Source organism: Aptenodytes forsteri, unplaced genomic scaffold (genome assembly GCF_000699145.1).
Source record: "Aptenodytes forsteri isolate BGI_AS27 unplaced genomic scaffold, ASM69914v1 Scaffold245, whole genome shotgun sequence".
NCBI lineage: Eukaryota > Metazoa > Chordata > Aves > Sphenisciformes > Spheniscidae > Aptenodytes > Aptenodytes forsteri.
In genome coordinates, this window is record NW_008795686.1 from 1,658,268 (window position 1) to 1,682,668 (window position 24,401).

Sequence of the window (24,401 nt, forward strand, 5' to 3'; positions counted from 1 at the left end):
CTAAATCATGCTAAATTCATAAGTAAATATTTTGTGAATCAAGTGCTCTAGAAGTTGTATAAAAATCTTAAATGTCTGTAAGAGGTTTTTAAACTTCTGACGGGAAATACGTCAGTACCAGTAGCATGTTCTAAAGCAAAAGAAATCTTTTAGTATAAAGCTTTGCTTCAGTGCCACCTGAAATAAACCAAGGTTGTTAAGCAGTGATGTTGCATAAACTTGAATGGTGACAATTACATGGCTAATGTTTGCTCATACAAATGCTTTGCCTTAATGGTTAAGACGGTTCTTCAAATGGAGGGTTTGCTGAGGATCTTGTTTTCTGAGGGATTAACAGGAATGGCTACTTGCATTTTATTCTTGAATGGGAACTTGTGATTTCACTAGATATTTTACCTTGAAAGGAAAGCAGTTCAGTACTTGCATAGGGGATTCCTGTAGTTCTACTTTTAGACAATTGTGGGTAAAGTAATATAATCAAGGAGGATTGTTAGAGAAGACGCTCAAACTGATGAAACACTGAACTGTTTCATGGATATTTATTCAGAAGTTTGGGCAGATTTTAATTGCTGTGCTACAATCAATTCTTAATTGAAGAACTTGAACAGATTTTGTGCAAATGCTTAAATAATTGTTTAACTTTGAAAGTGTGACCCTCAGTCTGAGTCATTTGCTAAATATAATCGCTGTCTTAATTTTGTATTTTATTCCAGGTAGTCATCTTCATTTACTCTTTTTGTTTGGTTTTTTTTTTTTTTCCAATCCTTTTGCCTTTTAGGCTTCCTGTTGTTCAGCTCTGGAAATGCCAATCCATTCTGACATACTACAGATAATTGTAGATTACCTGTATACAGATGAAGCTCTTGCGATAAAAGGTGCCATTAATATATCTTCAACTCAACTGTAACTCCTGCAATTTTTGTATTTTTAAAATAGAAGTTCAATACTTAATATGCTTGCCTTGAAGTTTTATTTAAAAAATCCAAATTTTCGTGAATCTTGCTTTAGATTTTGAGGTGATAGCTGTACCCCAGGCCATTTTGTACCTTTTCTTTAGTTTGTCAAACTGCAGTTTTCCTTTTCCCTCCATCTCTTGCTTCAAAAAAAAGACTGTTTGTGCTCTTCTAAGCTATTCCTTGTGCTGTGAAAATCCCATCAAAATTTGCAAAGCCATTTCATGTCTTTTGGAAAAATCTCATTGAAGCTGTATGTGTTATAGTTGCTTTTGACTTGCCTACAGTGTTTACGTGATGCTTTGTTTTCCAGATTCTCAAAATGTGGAATTCATATGTAATGTTCTTGTGGTAGCAGACCAACTTCTTATATCCAGACTCAAAGAAATCTGTGAAGTAGCCATTGCAGAAAAACGTGAGTTCTTCCACTTGTATTATAAAGGGTTAGAGAATAAAAATTGCTTTTTTTAGATGTTAATGTTCTTGCCTATTTCAGCACAGAATTATTTGTTTATATTCCTTTGCTCCGATTACCTTTTGCTGTTCATTGCATAGCTGTTAACAGTTGCTTCTTTAGTCTGAGTGATGTTCCAGGTTAGCATAATCTTCCATTCCTTATGCATCGTTGTTTTCATCTCACGCTCTTTAATAAAAGGCAAAAAAAAAAGTAAAAAAAAAAGCAAAAAAACCCAAACCACTACAGCAAATAAACCAAACTTTTATAAAACCTTTATTTCATTGAATTCAAACTTCTTGTCTTTAAAACACGATAAAATGAATTCTATGTTTCTATTTTCCTTGTATTTAGTTCTGCTAGTTCTTCTGTTGTTTGATACAGTGCTGTTTCTAGATGGCTATGAAGATCTGTCTCTTCTAGAAAACACTAAGCATTGTTGCTTAGCTTCATACAAGAAGTCAGCGTACAATTTTTGCTTGGCGTTTCTTTAGTGACTTCTATTTTTCTCTCTCCCCCCTGCCCCCTAACCCTTCACCCCCTTTGTTTTTCTTTCACCCTGCTAAAGGAACATTTGGAGCTTTAAGAACTGTTTACGCTGTATATGACACTTGCTATTTTAAACTTTATTTTTCTCCTTTGTTTTGGACTACTGAGTTTCAATATATTGAAACTGATACGTTTGTAGGTAGGGCCTTTCTATTTCTGTGAAGCAGCCATTGCATTCAAGCTGCTACAAAGTTACGTGGAGCTTGCTGTAGTTTGTGGCCATTTGAGCATTAGCATTTTTTCTAGGAATGGAGAAGTATATGATATGTTTCAGTAACTAGATCATGCTGTGCAGTAAGTCTTAAAAACTGCTGCATGATACTGCAGCACGTTATCCAATTAAGTTTGTTGTGTTTCTTCTTTGCAGTTACTTTGAAGAATGCTGCTGAGCTGTTGGAGTTCTCAGCAATGTATAATGCTGAACAGTTAAAACTGTCCTGCTTGCAGTTCATAGGACTCAATATGGCAGCTTTGCTTGAAGCAAGGTAAGGAGGAATGCAAACGTGTTCAGGTACCAGCTGTTCAAACTTCCCAAAAAATTCAAAAAATTCCCAAAATTCAAACATCCCAAAAAGGCAAAAGGGTTGGAAGAACTAATAGGAGCAGTTAAATGTTAAAATCCAACTGAATGCTGCTAGTTTAAAGAGAGGCTCATTTTTTGCCAAACAGGGAGAGAGAAACTAGGTAAATATCTAGTTAAATACCTGTACATACTGTACATTTTATAGTACAAAACCCTATGTTACAATCTGGCATGAAGAGCCTGAATTAAGAGGGAAAACCTCTCTTGAATTCAGTGGGCTTTGACATTAGGCCTAATCTTGTTTGTTTTTTTTAAATTGTTTTTGAAGATGCATAAAACTGCTGTGTTTTTTTTATTGTTTGTTTTTCTTTCTTTTTTTTAACATGATGGTTACTATGTAAATTGAATTTATTTTAAGTAGGTTTATTATAGCTGGTGCATTTTCCAAAGAGGATAGGCCTACCTTCTGGTAGTCTCTTTGCTTTAACTGTCTGCAGTGAGGGCTGAACAAATTAATTAATTACCCTTGCTTTCCACAATGATTCAGCTAGGGTTCTAAGAAATCGAAGGCTTCCTTCTCTTGATGCTTTTGGACAGGGCTTCAGGTTGCTTCCAGAGTACATTTCATCTTCTGAGAGCAAGCCTTATCAGCACCGATTGAAATTCTTTTCTAGCAAAGACTTAAAAAAACCCAACCCCCTCCAAAAAAACCAACAAAAGAAAAAAACCACATCTCGATTATTGGTCCACTCTGTCCACTCCTAGCTTTTTGTCATGCTTCGTTTTACCTGTAGAAGTTCTTAGAGATCTGAGCTGGTTCAGAATGCCAGCACTTCATTGCTATGTCACACAACTGCTCTGCTTGTATCACAGATACAGGAGTTCATTCATATTAGCAATTTTCCTCTTCATATCTTTATAAAGTATAAACATTTTAACCTTTGATTTTGGAGAGAAGAGTAGAAATCTAATAACATTGTCTTAAGTATTATTCTGAATTCAGATTTGTTTCATCTTAAGCCTGGAAAAGACATGCAACATTCTTAAGACTGTATCTGCATTTTAGTGAAAATCTGAAAATTTCATTACTGGGTAGCAAGACTTAATCTGAGACACCTGAGAGAGAGAATTTAGTCATGACAGCTTTGTGCAAGGAGAGCTGCTCATGCGGGCAAGACAGCTCTGTTGAGTAAAGTTTGTTGCTGTAGTATTATTTTTTGGCATGAATGTCAAGGGATGTTGTGGCTGAGTTTTATAGAAGAATTTGCATAGACTTGGAGTATTAGATGCATGTTAGGAAGACTTGAAAGTATGCAGAAATAGGTAAAGTAGTGACTAGTTCATGCTAACTTAACTATATAGGTCTACATTGGCTGTGGCCTTAAGTAAAGGTAGGTTATCTGGAAAGGTTGTGGGTTTAATCCTGCCTTACAGGGGCATTGACTAGTTCATATTTTGTGTTCATTTTCTTCCTTCTGACTCTGTGACCATCATTAATAGGTAATAATGCATGTAGGTGAGATTTGTATAAAACGATCATTTGAATTTTTCATTAATGTGATTTCCCTCCCCCCCCCCTCCGCAGCTAAATTTGTATTTATTTTTTTAGGACTCTGGATGTCTTAAGTGATGAAGTTGTAAAAGATCTTTCTGTTTATTACAGGAAAATGGTAAGTCATACAACTTGAGTGTAAGCTGATTAGGTTTAAAATGAGAACAGATGAGTAATAAATACATACCTGCAGGGGCTGTAGATAACAGGCTGAATGTGGAGCATCTGACTCCAAAGCTAAGGTTAGCTGCTGCTATTATCACTCTCATGGAACTCATATTTCATTTTTCACTAGCCACTGCTGCAACAGTATTGTGTCCTTTAATTAATTATACACATTAAACGTATTAATGTTCTGTAATTAACAATTGTTGCATGAAAAAACATAAGCAAAACCTATGGAAAAGAGCATCTGTTACTTAGAAGAAAGGAGAAGAAAGCAAATCAGACTTCTCCAGTGTAAAGTTCAGGGTGATCATATAGATCTTAAAAGCAGTAAGAAAAATAATGTGAAAGTTGAACTTTAATGCAAAGGGGAAAACCAAGACACATTGTAATCCAGTATTCTTTAACTGTAAAGTAGTAAAAGATGAATGTTTGCAAAACCTTGAAGCGTTTTTTTGTCAGGAGTTATAGGCAGCTGAAACGTGCATTCTGAGTCTGTCACTTAAAATAATTCTCCTTCTGTTTTGCTTAAAGATGTAACAAGTTTATAAGCTAGTTAAGTAATTAATTACTTGCTCTGTAAAAGTGTTTTAAATGGCAGTCAGTTTTGGTCCTTTTACAACAGATCATATATTTGCTAGCATACAACTTAAGAGAAACTTAGTGTAACAGCTTTTCCAACTATAGATTCCGGCTATGGTCAGGAGAGTAATTACTCCATATCCAGATGGACCTGACATAAGTTCTTTTGAGCCTGAAGATGGAGAGAACTTTGTCTTTTTAAGGGAAGAAATGAATACAGAACAAAATTCTCAGTAAGTATCCATTTTTCATCCACATTTTTAACTAGGTGAGCTGTATATAGTATTTATCCCCCTTTGGATGGTGCCTGACTCCCTTTGGGTTCAAAATTGAAATACTAAGAAATAGGACAAATGAAGATTTAAAAGGTTGTTCTCGGTCCCCTTAAGTATTTTACAATGTTGCAGAACTGCAGTGGAGCACTTTTTTTGATTTCTAAGTAGCATGTGAGTAAAGGTAGCAAAACAAGCATTCACAGTAATGTTTGGGAGTTGTGCATGTGATGAGAGTATCTGTGTGTTTATGAGACCAACTGTGGAGTTCATTGAACTTCACTGAATTAGGAGAAATCAAAAGAGAAAACACCAGACTTAATGTACTATAGATCTGTCTGGAAAATTGTGATAATCTACATTTCTTAATATTAACAGAATTCTCGTGCGAAATAGGAAGTTTTGTAGCATGAGTTTTTAATCTGTTGATTTAAAGTGGCTACTGTCTGGCTGTAGAATAACAAAACAAGCAACCTGTGTTTAAGAGGTGTTAGAAAATGTGATCCAAACAACCGTAGATCAGGTAGTCTGGCCTCGGTGGTTTTGTGGACTTCTGGTATTTTGTCTTTGAACATTTGTTCTGAAGACACACAGGTGAGAGCAATACAATCTGTGAAGTCTTGTCAGACTAACTTAATATGCTGCTTTTCTCTGATGAGCAAATAATAAAATTAAAACTGCTTTTTTTGGTACAGTTTTTAGACTGGAGAAATTGGCTATGACATCACAAGTATGAAAAGTTAATTTGATAGGATGACTTGGTAACATCCTTCAAACATGGATAGTGAAATATGATGTCATGGTGCAGATGAGACCTCACTTGTGGTATTGTGTACTGTTCTGACCACTTGTGTCAGGAAAAGTTATGCTAAATGAACTAGTACAGATAAGGACTAGCAGATAAAGGGAACTGAGAGGCTATTTTGTATCAGACTTCAAGCCTTTCAGTGTTTTTAAAGGCTAGACGATAGCCTTTAGCGGATAGGGCAATCCAAGGATTAAAAACAAAACCCAACCGTTGCAAGGTTACGGTATTGATGCAGGAATGAATAAGTACATATATAGTTATTCCACAAAAAGCTTGTCAAAGAAACTTTTTGAAATAGGGTTACTGTAGCTGTGGTTCATATAATTCTGAATTTCTAGTAGTCTCGTTAAAATGAAAGATGCCTTTTATTTGATTCCACTCTTCCTAATATCATATATAGGAACATGTGACATTTTGGTAACATGACAGTATACCTGCTTTATTGTAGAAGTAGTATTATCTTGGTGGCAGTATTTGTGTTGGGGGAAAAATGAGACCAGCTGTGGAGTTTGTTGAACTTCACTAATTTAGGAGAAGTCAAGAGAGAAAAAAGTGGAGACTTGGATGGAGTTTGCTTTATGTCAGTTGCTGCGATGTGTAGCAGGTTTAATCTGACCTAGGTGGCAGTGCCAGCCTATGCAGCTGCTGTATCTTCCACTGTCTCAGCAGAAGTCTTTGTGCAGTGTACTAGGCCGGAGACTAGATCTACACTGGAAAGAATTTTTTCTCTTCCTCCTGGATTTTTTTTGTTTCCCCCAAATCATTTACTAAATAGTTGTGCCAGTGCATAAGCAGAGCAGGAAGAAGCAGCTAGTGACAGCTGGTGGGACCAGGTATTACCGCTTGAAGTATAACCGCTGTTGCTGACTGAAAAACTTGACATTGACACTGATAGTTTTGAGACTTGATTTCTTTGGCTTTAATCCATCTTTTTTTTTTGTTTGTTTTTAATAGGGAAGCCCTTTTCAAAAGAGCAAAAACTAAGGCAAAAAAGAAGCCACGAAAACGGTCCGACAGCTCTGGAGGATATAATCTATCAGATATTATTCAGAGTCCAGCCTCTACAGGTCAGTGGGAAAGAGGTTCCTTTCAGGTATAAAAACAGAACATAAAGTTTAATATGCAATGCAATGCGATTTCTATACTTTAATAAGAAAATCTTGCAAAGATTATTTCTTTTCTAGTGAACACCATAATTGAATATGAATAGTGAATTCTTAAGATTAAGTTTTGTTTGAAAGGATGTTTGTCATATTAAGCTTGTGCCCAGAGTTCAGATTCTGTAAAAGCATGTAGTTTTAACTTTAAATAACGTTAACGAACACTTTCCCATGTGGTTTTAATAAGTGGAACATTTCTGCTAATGTGGTGGATTTTTTTTTTTCCTGGAATTTAAAAAATAAATTAGTCACTGTTTATTGGAAAGATGGTAGAAGCCTTCATTTTCAACAGAAAAGTGTCAGTGTTACTTCCTAAAACTGTATATTGTGAGACAGAGAAAGAAAACTCGGAGTTCTCTTATTCTGAAAAAATATTTAAGATAGTCTTAAATTTGTTTATGCTTATTGCAGTCTAGTACACTGGACTAGGTAAACTTCTGGTTATTTTGTATTCGTCATATGGAGTGAATAACTTTTGGGTTTTTTCAAGCATTGTTTAGTCCAGCTCTCATGATTTAATAGTTCTACTCTCTTTTCTTATTTCTTAGGTTCAGTAAAACTGGATAAAACTAACTCTGTAGAATCGCTTCCAGAACTCTTAACATCTGACTCTGAAGGTAGTTATGCAGGAGTGGGTAGCCCCAGAGACTTGCAGTCCCCTGACTTCACGAAAGGATTTCATCCAGAGAGGACTGAGGTTGGATTTCTTTGTTCCTAGCAATTTATTTGTTTGTGTTTATCTAATCCATCAAAAGCAGAGTTTGTATTTTGGAGTGTTTCTGAGAAGCTGTTGTCCTTAAAATGCAGTAGACAACTTTAGGTAGTTACTGTTTGTCCAATAAAGCAAATAAAAATTAGTATTCCTTATTAAATCTTCTAAGGGTAATTTATTAATATGGTACCATAGTAAGAATTTTTATATGCTGTAGTCTTCCTAAAATTTCAAACTGAAAGAGCAATTATGTAAAGACTCCATCTACTTCATTTAAAATGCAAAGCAAATCTGAAGTTCAGAAGCCAAAATAACAAAAACAGAAGCCAAAAAACTCCAGGAAAATCCTGCTGTTCTTTGACTACTGTAGTTGGACAGAAGTATGGTCCAGGATAACTGAGGCATAACTGGCAAAGAGAAATAAGTTTGAGAGAATTGTGCCTGTGTTAAGCATTAAAGCTTTAGAAGTGAACATCTCCGAGTGAATTTTCCACTATCAAGATGCATATTTGGACTTAAATGATTCAGGGTGAAGTGTGAAGCAGGGGGGGGGAAAAAAAAAGAGGTACAAATAGTAGACTGATCAGGGATTCACTAAGTTATTGCTATTTTTGTGGTATCCTTTAAAATCTTTTCACTTACACATGTCATTCAAGTTGTTTGTAGCATCACTCTTTTTTTTTCTGAATGAAAAGATGTAAGAATATTTATTCAACATTTTTCTGTCTTTTTTTAGATGAAGGACAAAACATGCAGTCAGGGTATGAAACCCTCTCAGCCTAACAAGGAGATGAAGTCATGCAAAGGATCATCAGTATTGACACAGTCTGTTCCACAGTCCATTCCCAGTGCCAAAAACAACTCTGCAAGCTCCCCCAATTGGGTAGCAACCAGTTTCAGGTGGAGTAATAGTTGTGGTGCCTGCCTAACTTAAAGTCACTGTTCTACACTTGGTAGTGAATGCTAATAATATTCTCTTCAGACTGAAAAGCTCTCTGCTCTTCAAAATGATCATACATTACTTGACATGTAAATTAAAGATTTTGGTAGTTTAATAAAACTGGTAACTTTTTTTAATTATTCTTTGAAAAAAGCAATTGCTAGATACTTTTAAAAAATTTTTTTTTAAGTGCTACCAGTCTGGACTTCTAATATCTTTTTTTAGAAGGCCTGCTTAGTGAACACTTTGTAAAATACTTGGCAGTTTTTTGTAGAATCAGACCATGCTTGAAGCCATTAGAAGCACCATTGTACTTTGACATTTTTAAAGGCATGCCTTTAGACTTAAACAGTCTGTGAAAATCAACACCACAGGTTTAACTGATACAATAAAATAATAATAAAAAATAATAATCAATTTTTTATCTGTAGCAGTATCTGTGTATGAAAAAGGAGCAGTACTGTGATAGACTGAAGTTCTGTCTTGCCTGGTGTCCTGTCTCTGACAGTTGTCAATAAAGGTTGAATAGAGAAGAGTTTAAGGATTTAGGGAATCATATAGTGATAATTTCCCACAGTTTTCCCAGGCTCTGTTGGTTTGTGGCTGATGGGCTTTGTTAATACAGGTGATACAGCTGTAGAAATTAGAAGTTGCAGCTCTGAAGTATATCGTTTGGTGAGCAGGGTCCACTAGGAATCTGTGTTTTGTCTCACTATGTATTTGTGCAAGCCTAGTCTATGCAGAGAGTAACATATCGCACAACCAATTCTTTGGTCTTTGGTTGGAAGAAGCTCCACCTTCATCTGCTATCTTAAGAGTTCTTTTCAAACGTTTTTTAGAGGATTGCATGGAAGGGGAACAAATAAAACCATAGGACTTTGTTGTAACGTCACTGTGCCTTTATGGGTTTCCCTTGTACTCTTTCTTCACTTTTTCTAGTATTGCTGGTATGATGTCAAGAAAAAGCAGGCAGCACCGTTGTGTAGAATGTTTAAAGTATTAATACTGTAGTGTATTTGGTTGAACTACTGTGGAGGAGCAGTGACGACAGGGTTTGGTTCGCTAGTTAGTCTATGGTAGTTGGATTTATGTAGGGAGAGACAGGGAGTGCTGCTTACATTTTATTTCGAAGCTTGTCCTTGAATCTAGTTGTAACACAGCTTAGTTTACAAATGCCTTTAAGTACACAGGTTTTAATTTATAGTTTTATGTAAAGCTTGGAAATGTCTGGATTTAATTCATGTTCATTTCTGTGGAAGTTTAAAATTAGGTCATTTATGAAACAGAAACTGATTCCTAAAGTTTGAGAATGGTACTGGTGTTTGTACAGAGCTCTAACTTTGCAGAGTGTTATGTTTGCCATGTGAAGTAATTTTAATCCTGTTATTCAAAGAAAGATCTAATTCAATCTTCATGAAAGAGCTGTGAGCAATGCCTCTCTAATACTTAGCATGAGCACTTGACTACTAAATAAGTATCCTGGATTTAGGTATCTAATTTTTTTTAAAGTAATCATAGTTCACATCTTTTTGTTTCATAGTATAATGAGTCTTGAAAGTATTTTTATAGTGTGCTCTTAAATATGTATATATTTATAAAAGTTTTGTCAGAAACATTCTATTTGAGGTTTGCCATAATTGAGGAAACAGACATAAATTATACATCCGGTTACCAATCTTATGTATGATTTAGAGGATTTCAGTGAAGGCTGGAACTGTGGAATGTAAGTAAAAATGAGTGCCTTGTAAGGTAACTTTTTTTATTTTTCATTTAGCCCGGCCAGCCCTCCTGCTATGGATCTAAGAACCATCATGGAAATTGAAGAAAGTATGCAGAAATGTGGAACCATGCCAAAGGCAAATTCAGGGTTGGTAAAAAACCAAAATCTATAAAAGAAAAGTGTGATAGACCGGGCTATTATGAATTGACTTAGTGGTTCAGGCAGTTCAGAGTTTAAAACAAGCAGGAGAAAAGAAGTCCTATTTGTTTTTGAATGGCTTTGTTTACTTCAGTTCATTATGGTGTTTTTCTGTGAGCGTACAAAATTTATCCCTTTATTTTACTATAGTCTTATTTGGTCAACTACTGCAAAAGCATCTTAACTGTTGAAATGTGGAAGAAAGAGCTAGTAAACTAGTATCTTAAATCAGTGGCCTGCTCTGCTGAGCTTTCCTATTTCCAACCAAAAAGAATTAATTCTTGTCCCTAGCGCTTTGTAAATTACTTGTGGACCAGTACTGTAATTGATCCTGAAGTTTGTTTTTTGTCTTGCATTCTCTGACCTCCCCCAACACCTATGTGTTGATACTGACAGTTCTTCCTCAGACAGAAGCAAGAGTGGTTCTTGCTCAGAGAAGCATCCCAAAGACACAGGGAGATAAATGTACGTCTTCAGGAGGCTTCAGGAGGCAGTGGATTAAACCTAGTGTTTCTTAACTGGAGATAAACAGAAGAGAACTGGAGATGACTTTCATGACCTTTGAAGCATAGCATTCTTGTAAAGGAGAGCTAGGACAGTAGTCCTGGAGCCTAGTAAAGGGTTGCTGGCTAGGTAGATTCAGAAGCTGTGAACAAAACAGCCAAGGCTGATGAATCCAAGTAACTTAGAAAACAAATTATTACAAATAGGAAAAACGGCTATATTATGTTGTATACATTTCTTATGCATGAATATTTTTGGTTTAAGGGAGCAAAGCTTCTGACAGTGTCTAAAAAAATCACAAAATTAGAAAATAGTCTCCATCTGGTGCTAGTTCATCTCTTTTGGAGACTTGATTCAAACTCTGCGTGTTTTCATTTGTAGACATCTATGTGAAGAATAGTTTTATGATGCTTTTCTTTCTGTCACTCTTGATATTCATTGATCCTCCTTTTGCTCCCCAGCCATCCAACCCCTCCCGCCCACCTATACTCCCTTTTTGGCACTGTAGACAAAGTATTTTGGTCTAGGAAAGAAGTATTTCTCAGTTTAATTTGCAAGATTAAGGGCGAGTCATCTCAAAGAACACTGATTTTACATCTTCTGTCTTTGCAATATCAATTCACAGCAGAATGGCATCTCATGGAATCAAGCTTTCTCAGAAGCAAAGGAAAATGATTGCCCTGGCAGCAAAAGACAATGGATCAGTCACTAGCAGCGCAGAGCCTACTACGCTAATAACCACGCCACCTACAAAAGTTGCAAAGCTAGGGAATGCATGGTATGTTACAAATCAGATATTGCTTACTTTTCTTTGGAGGGTTTTTACCTTGAATAGTCTCTTAGAAACAGTTTCTTAAATAAAAATGGCCTAGGTTCTGTTCATTAAAAAGACTAGCATTGAACTATTTGTATCTACATTTGGTAGTAATCTAGAAATTCAAAGGGGTCAGGGAAATGCAGTGGTTGCAGTTTAACAGTTCTTTGAAATTTTGCTATGGTGAGTCAGAAGACTGCATCCCATCTGGTTCTTGCCTATGTGTGATGTGGTATTTGCAGATGGTATCAAAGTGGAGTATAGAAAAAGAAGGTTGAGCACAAGCTCTGAAACTTAGTCAGGAAGAGGTTATTGAAAACCATTATGAATGCTGTTTTTTCTCTGTCAAAAACATAAAGAAAAATGTTAGCCCTTCGTGGGGGAAAGGGCTGGAATGACTTTGGAGTAGAGCAAAGATAGACCAAAATTATAGATAACGAAGTTATCTAGGTGGCTAGGAGCTGGAGGGAGTGATGGATGCTGCTAAGAATTCTTATGGTGGAAGGATGCGTAATGGGTTTAAAATGACTTTTAATGCTGATTACACACAATTTAAATGTTCAAGTTAATATCACTGTATCAAATAGGAAAATGGTTTATCATCTGTTCAGTGAACTAGGTTTACAACAATGAATGTAATGAGGTGCTAGCCCGATTCATGCTTTTTTCTTCACATTTACAGTTGGTATTGGATGAAAGCATAGAGGCATAACTGTAGAAGTTGCAAGCTATGTAAATTTAATGTGTTTCATTACTACAGAATAAATACCTATGTGCATGCTCTTAACGAGGTAAATGTTGGGCAGTTCTCCCCCTTTCCCTGTTCAAGAAGGTCTAGACTTTTATTGCAGCTTGTTTCTGTAGTGGTACCCTAGAAGAATTGTGAGTCAGTCTCCTCTCTCTAGAGCTTACCTGTTTGGTGTCCCCTCAGTGGGAACAAAGCTTGCTGCATACCCACCACAGTCACCCTATTTTAAATGAAGTCTTTTTTAGACAATTTAGCTGTTTAAAATGCTATTGTAGTAGTTTTCCTTTTTTATTGGATAGATTTCAAACTAAAATAGGAGTCTGTCTTTCAAAGGATAGGTTTATTTTCCACAGTTAGAGCCATCTCCCTCTTGTGTCTTTTGGCTCTCTTTCCTTTGATCCTTTATATGAATTGGTTGCTCCTTTCAGAAATAAGAGTAGTAAGCATCTGCTGAAATCTTTGCCTTTCTGCTATGCTCCCGTAAGTTCAAAACAGACATGTAGCCTGTTAGCTATTTAATGAGTGTATGGAGAGAAAAAAATCACATCACTAGCTGGCTGAGGAAAAGGTAGGCTGCTTCCTGGCAGTAGTTGCTTCCTGAAAGGTGTTCTGTGTCAAAAGGTTTAGTGTAATATCTAGAACTGCTTGCTTCTCTGCTCCGTTTCATGTATCTGTTACATGAAACTTATCATCTTTCTTTTTTGGATGGATGCTGTTACAATCAGCACCTTGAGTTTGAAGTGCCTTTAGATTTATTTGAGATTCTGCATAGGTCTGTTGGTATGCTATTGTCTTAGTTTAAGACCATAGTAATAACAGTAATATCCTAGAACATAACAATGGTAAAATAGAGCTGGTGTTGAAAATATTTATCAGTAACATATGGGAAAAACTGCAAGAGTATGTTGTAATCATCCTAAAATCATGCATTATAAATCAGATAATAATTGATTCTAAAATGGTATTCTATTTCCAGTTATGACACCAGAACAAGCTTTGCTTCTCTAGTGGACACCATGCAGTACGTTCAGCCTTATGGTTAAAGGGCTTTAGTATTTTACAGGGCCTGTCAAGGATCACGTCAGTCTGATGTGAAATGGGCAGTTGTCTGGTGAATTCAAGGTAGTGTGGCATGACGTGTCCTTCAAGTAGTGATTCTGATAGTGATGGCTGGGATTCCTCCAAGGGTCAGTGAAAGTAGGGACAAGAAATCTTCTCTGTAGGCATCTGTATATCATGGGTTGATTATAACTAAAAAAAATAGTTATATGCCATGTATTTCTAGTGTCCAGCTTACAAGCTATAGAGGTATGTTACTACAGTAGTTATTTACAAAAATGAACTGCCTAAGATGACCTGGTTTTAAAAATATCCAGCACACAGTATTTCAAGGGAATCTAAGAAAAGGTTGAGTTCTTTTGTTTTGATTTATACAAGCAGGACTTGAATATCTGTCTTCTCAATTTGTTTTTAACCGTGTACACCTAATACCAAAATTTAGGGTCTCATTTACTCCCCTAGCCCCCAAAAGTTACTCTGATATAACATTGGGCAAAGCCCACAATTTTGTCTTAAAGAGGAAATAGAATGAGTTGCTTTGCACCTAAGGATTCAGACTCTACCTGACCTCTGAACTGTCATTGGGACCTTCACCGTAGGAGAAACAAGGTTTCCAAGATTCATCTTCTGAATACTAATGAGTGGATAAATTTCAGAATCCTTAACACTGATCCTCTCAAATGCTCCAAAGAACACGCTACCTGCTTTACAGAGGTGATACTGCAGGTCAAGCAGCAAGTTAGCTATTTGCCTTAGCTAATGGAGGTGTCACAGGGCAATTATACCTCTGAGGCTTAAAATTTGCTGGAAGAGACTGACAGTTGAATCAGATGGTGACCAACACAGGAAATACTGAGTTACGCTATCTTTTATTACATTTAAAAAGAATAAAATTCTATCTACTATTTTTAATCCTACTACTAATGTTATAATTATGCATAAACAGTATGTAACCTAACATATACAGTGATGATGTACACAGTCTTACATACACATATCACACGGGCTCATTCACACACTAATTTATGCGTCATTACAAACCCGCCACCTTTCTACCCATCAGTGACTCAGCGTGGCGGCACCAGGGAAGCCATGCTTTTGTGCACTACCCGATGGGTGGCTCAGAGGGGTGTCCATGCTGATGCAGGAGAACAGCTGCAGCTGGCCAGGGGTGCTGCTAATGAGGTGGACTGGGGCCTTCATGAAGTCAATGCTTTTCCTCAGGCACCCAACAAAGTCAGGGGCCTTTCTGTGATCAGTGGTCACAAGTGGGTCTTCTCTGGAGTCTTCAAAGGGACTTCCCCGGACCTGCCATGGCGTGGCTTGGGCTGATGTTAGTGATCACTGGTGTAGGCATTTCATGGGTATTTTCAACCAGTCATCTTAAATATCATCAGTTAATTTCCTTTTTTGTTTTACTAGCCATTTCCAAGCTGCAGTTTTATGTACTTGTCTCTGACAGACTTTGGGTATCAGGGGAAGGGGCTGTGAGAACTCCTCCGCAGGAGGATGTTTGTATAGGGTATCTGTCTTTCTCTAGCTTGGTCTTTCCCTTCTCCCCTTCATACGCAACTTCTAGATACAACAAAGCCTGAAGCAGGTTTTGGAGGACATTGTGTAGCTCATCTAGTTATCTGGTCTTCTTCAGAAGTGTGGGGTTTTTTTGCTCCTGAAGTCCTATTTTTCAGTGTAAGATAAATGACTGTTTAGAAGTATTTGTACTGGTTGATTTAAGTACATGAGCTAGATGCCTCTAGGTAAATGATTTACTTCTTAATACAGGAAATAAGATATTAAGAGAAGCTCTGATAAAAGGCATATAGAAACATAGGGCATAACTTCCTTGATCTGACATCTGAATAGTTTGACTATTCATGCTATTCATCTACTCTCTGATAGATAATTATCTATCAGAGATAGATAATAACACCATAACACCTATTGGGTGTTATTTAATTTTAAACTACCAACTGCCTATGAACTGTTCCTTGCATTTAAAAAGCAAGTATGGACTGATTTTTGAATACACTTAGATAACTGTCTCTAGAAAATATATTGTGCTCTTAAGGTTCTGATTAAACAGTTTTTGAAAGTAGCTGGGCTCTACTGTGTTACACAAACCATCTTAAATGGAAAGGCCAGGGTATACTTCAGGAGGATGGAATCCAGTCTAACGCTCATGTGGTCACCACACATGATTCTGTACGTTCCTCTGCAGCGTTCCTCTGGCTGCTGGTCTGGAAAATGCTGGTAGCTCAAGAGTTCAAGCAAAGAACTAGTGGGAGGTATATGAATATTTAAAATTATGCCTAACTGCTGGAAGAGAGCATTTGTTGAATAAACTTTAAGCTGCTTTAGGCAAGCCATCAATTATTTGATTGCCCCTGCTAGTTGTTCAAAGTATTTTTTGTATGTAAGGTAGAATGGTAAGTGTTACTCTTCTGCTCTAATATTACATTTGCAAAGTTATATTCTGTAAATTCACAATGGACTATTAGAGTGTATTTGGCAATAGATTGAGCTTTCCACGCATGCAATGTAGTCAAAGGCATAGAACTTGTGTTCCAATGAAATAAGATACTCATCTTGGATGTGCAGTGAGCACACTTGCCAGAAGGGTGTGGGACCTTCCGGCTCTTTTTTGGTTGACTAAAAGACAGAGTCTATCATACACAATGTCCTACCTTTTCCACCAAAAGAAACCTCCAGTTTCATAGTTTTGGGGGGACTGAACCTATGTTTCCTCCTTTGAAGAAAAGTCAAAATTAGAAGGCGGGGGGGGGGATTGGAAATCACACTAGTAATACTTTGAGAGTATGTCATGCAGGAAGCTAGGTGTTAACTTTATTAGTTCTCCAAACCAATTTTGATCGAGGGAGGGGGTGTTGTTTATTTGTTTTGTTTTTGTTAAGCTCAGGAGAGCCTATGGCTTTTCAAGAGTGGAGGCATAAAGAAATTTGAAGTCTCTCTTGAGAATTAACAATTGCGTATTTTAATGTCTGGGTTGTCAGTTTGTCAGTATTCCAGCTTATACTGAAACATCAACATCTGTTTTGGAATGTCATGCTTTGATGTTTTGCAGTTACAGCTTAGAGAAACTTAGTCGTATTCCACTTTCTTAAAAAAGATGTATACATTAGTTTTTCTAATGCTACAGATTAGATAGAAATGGCAATGTATCAGGCAGGACAAGCTGAAATTTAGAGTTGTTACTGTTAGGAAAATTTGTACCAGTTTAAGCTGAACCATTTTAAACCACCGGTAATTGTTTTGGATAGGTTCACAAGCTGAGAATGACGCAGGGTTGGGGTTTTTTTGGGGGGTTGTTTTGGGGTTTTTTTTTTGGTGCTGTGTTGCATGTGGATCTGGTTGTAGTACAGAATTTTCATGAAAATGGGTAGGCTGCTTAAACTGTGAGTAGCAGACGAGGCTTCTGTGACAGCAGATGCCAAGGGAACCATTTGCCTACTGGGTATAACAAGTTTGGGGAAGTTCTGGTCAAACACTTGCCTGGACTCTTGTGTGCCAGCTGGTAGTAGGAATAGTGGATGTGCAAAATCACTCTGAGCCCCTGCATCTGGAGGTTCCCATTCTGCTTTCTACACCTTCTGCGCTGCTCATGCAATATTAAAAAAAAAAAAAACAAAAAAAACCGAAAAAAACCCAAAACCCCTCTCAAACTTAGGCCCGGGTGGTCTAGCATGGGGGTCAGACATCATATATAACTTTCAGATGCTTTTGTTGTAAGATTTCAGATACAATGTTGCAGTGTTTTAATTCCCTCATGTTTGTTTGGAAGTCTTTGGCTTCAAATGCTTCCCTTCTTGTGGGAGCTGCACAAACAATTAGCATTGTATAGAAAGCTTGTTTTACTTCAGTAATGTTTATAATTGATCTCTGAGTAGAAAATGAGCAGAGCTATTCTTATAATATGTATTTTGTATATTTGACGAGTGGGACTGCTACGCTTAGTAAAGTTAAATGTAGCAAATGTATGAAGAATTAATTCCAAAGTCTTGATGGGTAAGGAAAAGACTGATGGTAACTGCCTTGAATTCTGTAAATAAAAAGGCTTTTGGATCACAAAGTGTTCAGAATAGCTATGATTCTAAATTGCTGTATTTTCATACTGGTTTATTTTTGAAAGATAATATGCAGGCTCTAGTTTAGTAACCGTGCGCATTATACTTGGGCAAGTAAAAGAAAATGAAACATATCACTTTTATGAATTTCACTGTGGATTAAGTGATTTTTAGAGCCTCCAGCAGGTATGAATAACTCATTCAATATCTTGGGGAAAGAAGATCAGCTATACTTGACTTGGTGGTAAACTAACAGTGTTAGAACAAAAGTACTAAAGCGTTGTGTGATTTATGAGAATACTTTTCAACGAATAATACTGCTAGAAAAGGTACAACTTGTCTAAAACAAAGTATCTGTGAAAATAAAATTGCTTTTTAAGAGGATGGGTTAGGGGGGGAATAGATGGAGGGGTGGTTTTTGGTTTTTGGTTTTGGTTTTTTCTTTTTTCCCCTCCTTCTAATGAAATTTCCATACTACTGGCTTATTCTGTTCTCATAGGTATTTATTTTCTGATGTTTACCTGTTTGACCCAAAGTGACTTATTTTAGTGAATGGGGTCTAGCAGGCATAATGGTGAGATGCAAAAACTAAGTAATAGTGTATTTTTATTGTTAGTAACTGAAAAGGCCCTCTTTACTATCTGAATCGTGGAACAATATGGAGTCTTGGAAAGTGCAAGTATAAAATTAGTTGTTCTTTTTTGTTTTTTTTTTAAAGGTCATCTTCATTACATTCTGCTTTGCCAAAGTCATTCCGTGATCTTGTAATGGAAGAAGAAAAATGTATGAGTGCGAATAATTCACCCGGTATTGGTATCAAAAGAGCTGGATATAAAGGAACTGAGGATTCATCAGTCCAAAACACCATAAGGTAAGAGAGCAGTCTTTTCCTAATTGATCAACCATTATACAAGAACCACAATAACCTGTTTACATTCTGCTGAAATAAGAAAGAATAAAATTGTCATTTAAAATAAAAAAAAAAAAATCCTGTAAGCATTCTTTTAATGATTCTGTTAATAGGATTTTATGAACGGAATACTCTTATGAATAGGAAGCTTGAAGACTAAAGCAATTTAATGCCACTGCTAATATTTTGTTTGAGGTTTGAAGTGTTTGTGTCTGTATATATGGACACGTGTTTGTGTGTGTGTACATGGACACAAACATTTCAGGCTCCAACAAAATACGTGTGTGTGTGTGTGTACATTTATATACATATGTATAAAAATGATAAACCTATATTTTCTAACTTCTGTAGAAATTAGATATTCTTTAGCATTCAAATATGGCATGCATGGAACAGAGTTTGCTTAGGAGTATTTCTGTGTAACCACTGAGTGGATAAAGTCAGTTTATTCAAACACAATTCTGGCATTTCCTGATCTGAGTTTTCTTATAAGCTGACTTAATTGTTTAGGTGTAATTTTTCATGGATTAAGAGGGCTTACTGAAATATTGATTGATTGGTTATGTCTGTGTATTATAATTACTGGGGGACTACAATTCTAAGGACAAAAATAACTTGTTCTGAGGTGCACGTGAATTATATGTCTAGTTACTAGACAGTGTTGCTCTTTGGTCAAGTTGTTTTAGCCACGCATCCTCTTTCTACCTCCAGTAAAACCTCTGTTTTGGGTTAAAATAACTGTCTAAGCTGAAGAAAGAAATCTCAGCCTTATTCCTGAAGGTCTATATGACTGAGCTGCCCACCCACCTGCATCTCTTCCCCCTGTCATCAGTAACTTCAAATGTTATGCATTTCAAATATATTTACGAGACAGAGGACCTGAAAATTTTGCAGACTTTCCTACCCACCATCTGGAAGCAGCACAGGCCAGCTGCCCCACAGTGGTAGGGGAGCCAAGGGTGACAGCAGGACCGGCCCCCGGGCGGTGGCCTCCTTGGCAAGGGCACAGCCCCACTGTGCCGGAGTGAAGTGAGCAGGGCAGGCTCCGTGATGGAAATCAGGGTGAGCGGCAGTCAGTGAGCGCAGACAAGTCCGTTGGGATGAGGCAGGTTTGAGGTCAAACCTGCAGGTCAAGTCAGGGTCAGGAACAGCAAGGCTGGGCTTGGGCATAGCTGCAGCATAGCTCAAGAAAGGCCTAAGACTGAGGGACTGAGCTTAAATGCAGCTCCTGAGTAAAGAGGGGGAGTCCCTGTGGGCCTTCGTACAGCTCTTCCTTACAACTCAACTCTGTTCGTAGCAGCCTAAGTCAAGTTTACACAGCTGTGCTGAGGGAGAAGAGTTTGCAGAGCCTGTTGGTGCACAGGGAGCCCTGACACCCATTACCTCCCAGTTTTCCTTATGAACTCCTGTTCCATCCCCCTCCAAAAACTGTCCCTTCCATGAGGAAAAGAAAGTTCTGCTGGGCCTCCCTGTTGGTTGCTCAGCTTGTTTTCCTAGGACAGAAGTAGTATGTGTCCTATTGGTAGATAAAGAACAAAATGAGGGTAGAAATATAGAACATTGTGTGTGGGATGGTGTTAGAGGAGAGAGGGAGGAGGGATTTGGAGAGTGTGTGTGATGGGTGGGCATTCTTCAGGAGCAGAGGGATAAAGCTGAAGTTATTGTGGTGAGTGGAGATGTAGGGACACAAAGCACAAATCTGCAGGAAAAACAGGTATCATTAATTTTGTTGCTAGCAAAATAATAAAGCTTTTCATCATATGGGAGATGGTAGGGGCTGGTGATAAGAGAATTTGCACTGGATGCTATTACTAGCTTTGTCACACCTGCTCTGTGATCTTCATAAAGTCATTTCTTTTCCTTTTGCATTGCTCTGTCTAGTCTGTACAGTCTGGCCAGTCTGCATGCTCTCCAGGTGGATTATTTGAGCTGGCCTAATACGTTAGCTGTCTGAAAACGATACATTAAGCTAGTGGGAGTCTAGATGATTAGATTGACTATAATCAGTTGGAAAAGACGGCACTTCCAGAGCTATTTCAGGTTGTTCTGAATTGTGTCTGAAGATGCTTATTTCTCTCTATTAGGTATAAAGAGCCTAGGTGACTAGTTCATCCATCTGAAAGTTAGGAGTTGAGTTCCTAGTTTGAGGTAATTTTATTCTTTGACTGTACAGTTCCTGTCACAGTAGGCTCTGATTTTTGCTTGCGGCATTCAAGGGCTATTTCTGTGAAGATTAATTATCCACACCCCTACCTCTTCCTTTTTAAGGAAAGGAAATTGCACGTGCGTAGAGCATAAGTAATCCTCATTTGTTGATATCAGACTTACTGATGGGACACTGAAGATACGTGCATGGCTACTGTTCCTGCTTTGTCTTTTTTTCTTTGGATAAACTGTGCAGTAATTAAACTGACCATTTTCTTAAGTCTCTGGATGAGGGTTTTTTGGTGGTTGCATAAACACTATTCCATAAACTGTCACCTTCCAATTTGTGCAGCCCAGAAATTTTCTGTAGATGAACCATGTCATGAATGTGGAGATGTGAACTGGATTCAGTCCAGAGGCAAATCAGCCTAAAAGCTGGGCTGTGTGGATGTGGCTGCATTGTTTCCAGGGACAGCTCAGCCTTGGGAGTTAGCTGTGCAGCTGTGCATGTGTAGCTCATAGTCCAAGCTAAAAACATAGGCCTGACATGACTTAACTTTGTTGTGGCAGCCTGGGTTGTCTTCACTGTGTTACTCCAGGGAGCAGTGAAGAGTCTTGGTGGAAACAAGTCTTTGTGGCTTCGCGTGGGAATCGCCTAGTTCTGGCATGGCTAATAATGAGCTAATAAGTAGTACATGACTCAAATGGTACAGCAAAACCCAAGAGGTTCTGCAGGAGACCAGGCTTTGTGTTCCTTTTCTGAGAGCAGTCATTAGATCAGGGAGGCACTGGACCTGAACTGGCTTCAAATGAACAAATCCTCAAGAAACACTGGGGAGCTGAGTGCTGGGACATCTTGGTGGCTGTGCAGGAGTCATGGCAAGTTCAGCCAACTGAGTTAATCAGGTTGGTTCAGTACTGATGATACTTGGCTGGTTTGTTTCCATGCAGAACCACTTATGTCTCTGCATCAGTCTTTAATTTTCAAGACTTCCAGGCTTCCAAGTTCTATATTTTTGAGGCTTTTTTTCCATTTTTCTGTATATGCTAGCTTCCCGTTTCCCGTCTGTTCCATTTCTCCTAGTTATTTTGATGCCAGCTGGGGAATTAATCTAGCATGTTAAAATATCTGCAGTTGATTTAATATCTGGACTGTCTTGCTAGCAAGAAACACAGATGTACATATGTACAAACAGCTTCAAAATATCTGAACTGCTTCCTACATTTTAAAGCCACATTTAAATTGAGGGAGATGACACAGGTATTTAAACTTATCTTTTAATTGATCACTAGAGTGTGCTGTGACACTGGAACTATTAATGCCAGTTTTTGGAAATTTCTGTTGTGGTGGTTTTTTTGGTTATTTGGTTGGTTGGTTTGTTTAGAAGTCTTACTCTGGAAAGAACTTTTTATCTGTACTGAAACAATCTACTTGGATTCGTTTATAGTAGTGCTGTGAGTTCTTTGGATTGTGAGTGGGAAGAAGAGCGTAGCTGTCAAATGGGCTGGATAGGTGTTGGTTACTGTCAAATGTGCAGGAAGCTGAGCATTATTAAAGCAGGCGGAAAAAGAGATGAAGTTGAGAGATGACACCAGAATAAAGGCATTTAGTAAGTTGTACAAACATGCTCTTAATTAAACAAACCAGCAGGCAAAAACTGCCTTCATCTCCTCTTCTCCTTCCTTCCTTTTCTCTGGTTCTTTCCTGCTTTTTATTATGTTACTATCTTTCTTAAGTGCAGTAAAAGCTGGAAGCTGATTTATCTGACTTCAGCTAAAAAGTAGTCCCCTGCTGTTGAAATCATAGAATAATTTAGATTCTCTAGTTCAGCCTCCTGCTCAAAATAAGTCAAACCAGATCATGTTGCTCAGGGTCTGGTCCAGTTGATTTGTGACCGCTTCCAAGTATGAAGATACCCCAGTCTTTCTGGGCAACATGTTCCAGTGTATGATCATCCCCATAGTGGGATTTTTTTTTTGTTTCCTTATATTTAAGTGGGATTTCCTATTTTGCAGCTTGTGTATGTTGCCTCTTATTCCATCACTGTGCACCTCTAAGAAGATTCTGGCTGCATCTTTTCTCTACTCTCCAGTTAGGTAGTTGAATGCAGCAATGAGATCTCCCCTTTGCTGCCTTCTTTTAGGATTAACAAAACACAGTTCTTCCTGCCATGTGCTCCAGCCCCTAATCTTGGTGGCCCTCCACTGGACTTGTTCCAGCCTGACAGCATCCTTCTTGTATTGAGGAGACCAAAACTGGGTATGATACTCTGTATGTAGTCTAACAAATACAGCATAGAGGGGAAGAATCACTTCCTTTTGACTGCCTGGCTACACTCTTCCTAGTACAGCCCAGTATGCAGTTGGCCGCCTTTGCTGCAAGGGCACGTGCCGATTCATCTTTGACTTGCTGCCAGCCAGGACTCTGCAGGTCCTTCTCTGCAGAGCTGCTTTCTAGCCAGTCAGCCCCTGGCCTGCACTGCTGTGTGGGGCTATTCTCTTCCAAATACAGGACTCTGCACTTGCCTTTGAAATTCATGAGTTTTCAGTTGCCCGTTTCTCCAGCCTCTTGAGGGCCTTCTGAATGGCAGCCTGGCATCCAGAATGTGGACTGCTGTACCGTCCCCACCCTCTCCCCATCCATCTGTGGCCTTGCTGAGAGTGTGCTCCGTTTTACCAAAGACACTAAACAGGATTGGTCCCAGTATCAGTCCTGAGGACCACCACTAGTACTTGGTTTCCAGTTGGACTTTGTACAGCTAATCCACAACCCCTGAAGCCCTTCAATCCAGCCTGTTTTCCACCCATCTTGTAGTCCGTTTACTCAGTCCGTATTTTTAAGACTGCGTATAAGGATACGATAACAGAACATGTCAAAGGCCTTACTGAAGCCAAAGAACATGACATCCACTGCTCTCTGGCTGTCTGCAGAGCCTGTCGTGCTGTCACAGAAAGCAATCAGGTTGGTCAGACAAAATTTGCCTTGTGTCATAAATCCATGCTGGCTGTTCCCAGTCATCTTCTTGTCCTACATGTGCTCAGAAGTTACTTCCAGAAGGATTTGCTCCACAGCCTTGCCCAGGATTGAGGTGAGACTGATCGGTTTGTAGTTGCCCATATCCTCCTTCTTGAAAATGGGTGTAACATTCAGCTTGTTCTAGTTATCAGGAAACCTCTGTGGCTGGTTGGTTTGTTTTTCTTCTTGCTAATATAGAAGCCCTTGCTTTTGTCCTGCACATCCCTCAGTTGTTTCAGCTCCAGCTGAGCATTGGCTCTTACAACTCTGTCCCTGTACACAGAAGTAATATTTCTGTTTTCCTCTGGTGTAGACTGTCCCTGCTTCCACTGTTTATATGTGTCCTTTTTGAATTTGAAGTCCACATAGAGTTGCCTGTTTGTTCCTGCCAACCTTCTGCTATGCTTGCTTGACTTAAGGCACATTGAAATGATCTGGTTTTGTGTTTGGAGGAGGCTGTCCTTGTGTATCAGAAATCAGACCAGATACTGTCTATATGAAGTGTAGTCATTCTCTCTCGTTTTTTCCTTTGCAA

The 24,401-nt window shown here is 38.1% G+C and overlaps 1 protein-coding gene across 4 annotated transcripts in view; it reads left to right on the forward strand.

Annotated features, from left to right (window-relative positions):
• Positions 1-24,401, forward strand: part of IBTK (inhibitor of Bruton tyrosine kinase) — a 55,091-nt gene that overhangs the window by 22,338 nt on the left and 8,352 nt on the right. For 3 of the 4 annotated variants that reach the window (XM_009282715.2, XM_009282713.1, XM_009282716.1), the window contains exons 15-25: positions 779-875; positions 1,267-1,368; positions 2,324-2,441; positions 4,089-4,149; positions 4,884-5,011; positions 6,813-6,925; positions 7,567-7,715; positions 8,467-8,630; positions 10,445-10,537; positions 11,718-11,870; positions 18,514-18,666. In XM_009282715.2, coding sequence (XP_009280990.1) covers positions 779-875; positions 1,267-1,368; positions 2,324-2,441; positions 4,089-4,149; positions 4,884-5,011; positions 6,813-6,925; positions 7,567-7,715; positions 8,467-8,630; positions 10,445-10,537; positions 11,718-11,870; positions 18,514-18,666 — 1,331 coding nt within the window. The remainder of the gene's footprint in view (positions 1-778; positions 876-1,266; positions 1,369-2,323; positions 2,442-4,088; positions 4,150-4,883; positions 5,012-6,812; positions 6,926-7,566; positions 7,716-8,466; positions 8,631-10,444; positions 10,538-11,717; positions 11,871-18,513; positions 18,667-24,401) is intronic. The other variant, XM_009282717.1, reaches the window with a different exon arrangement.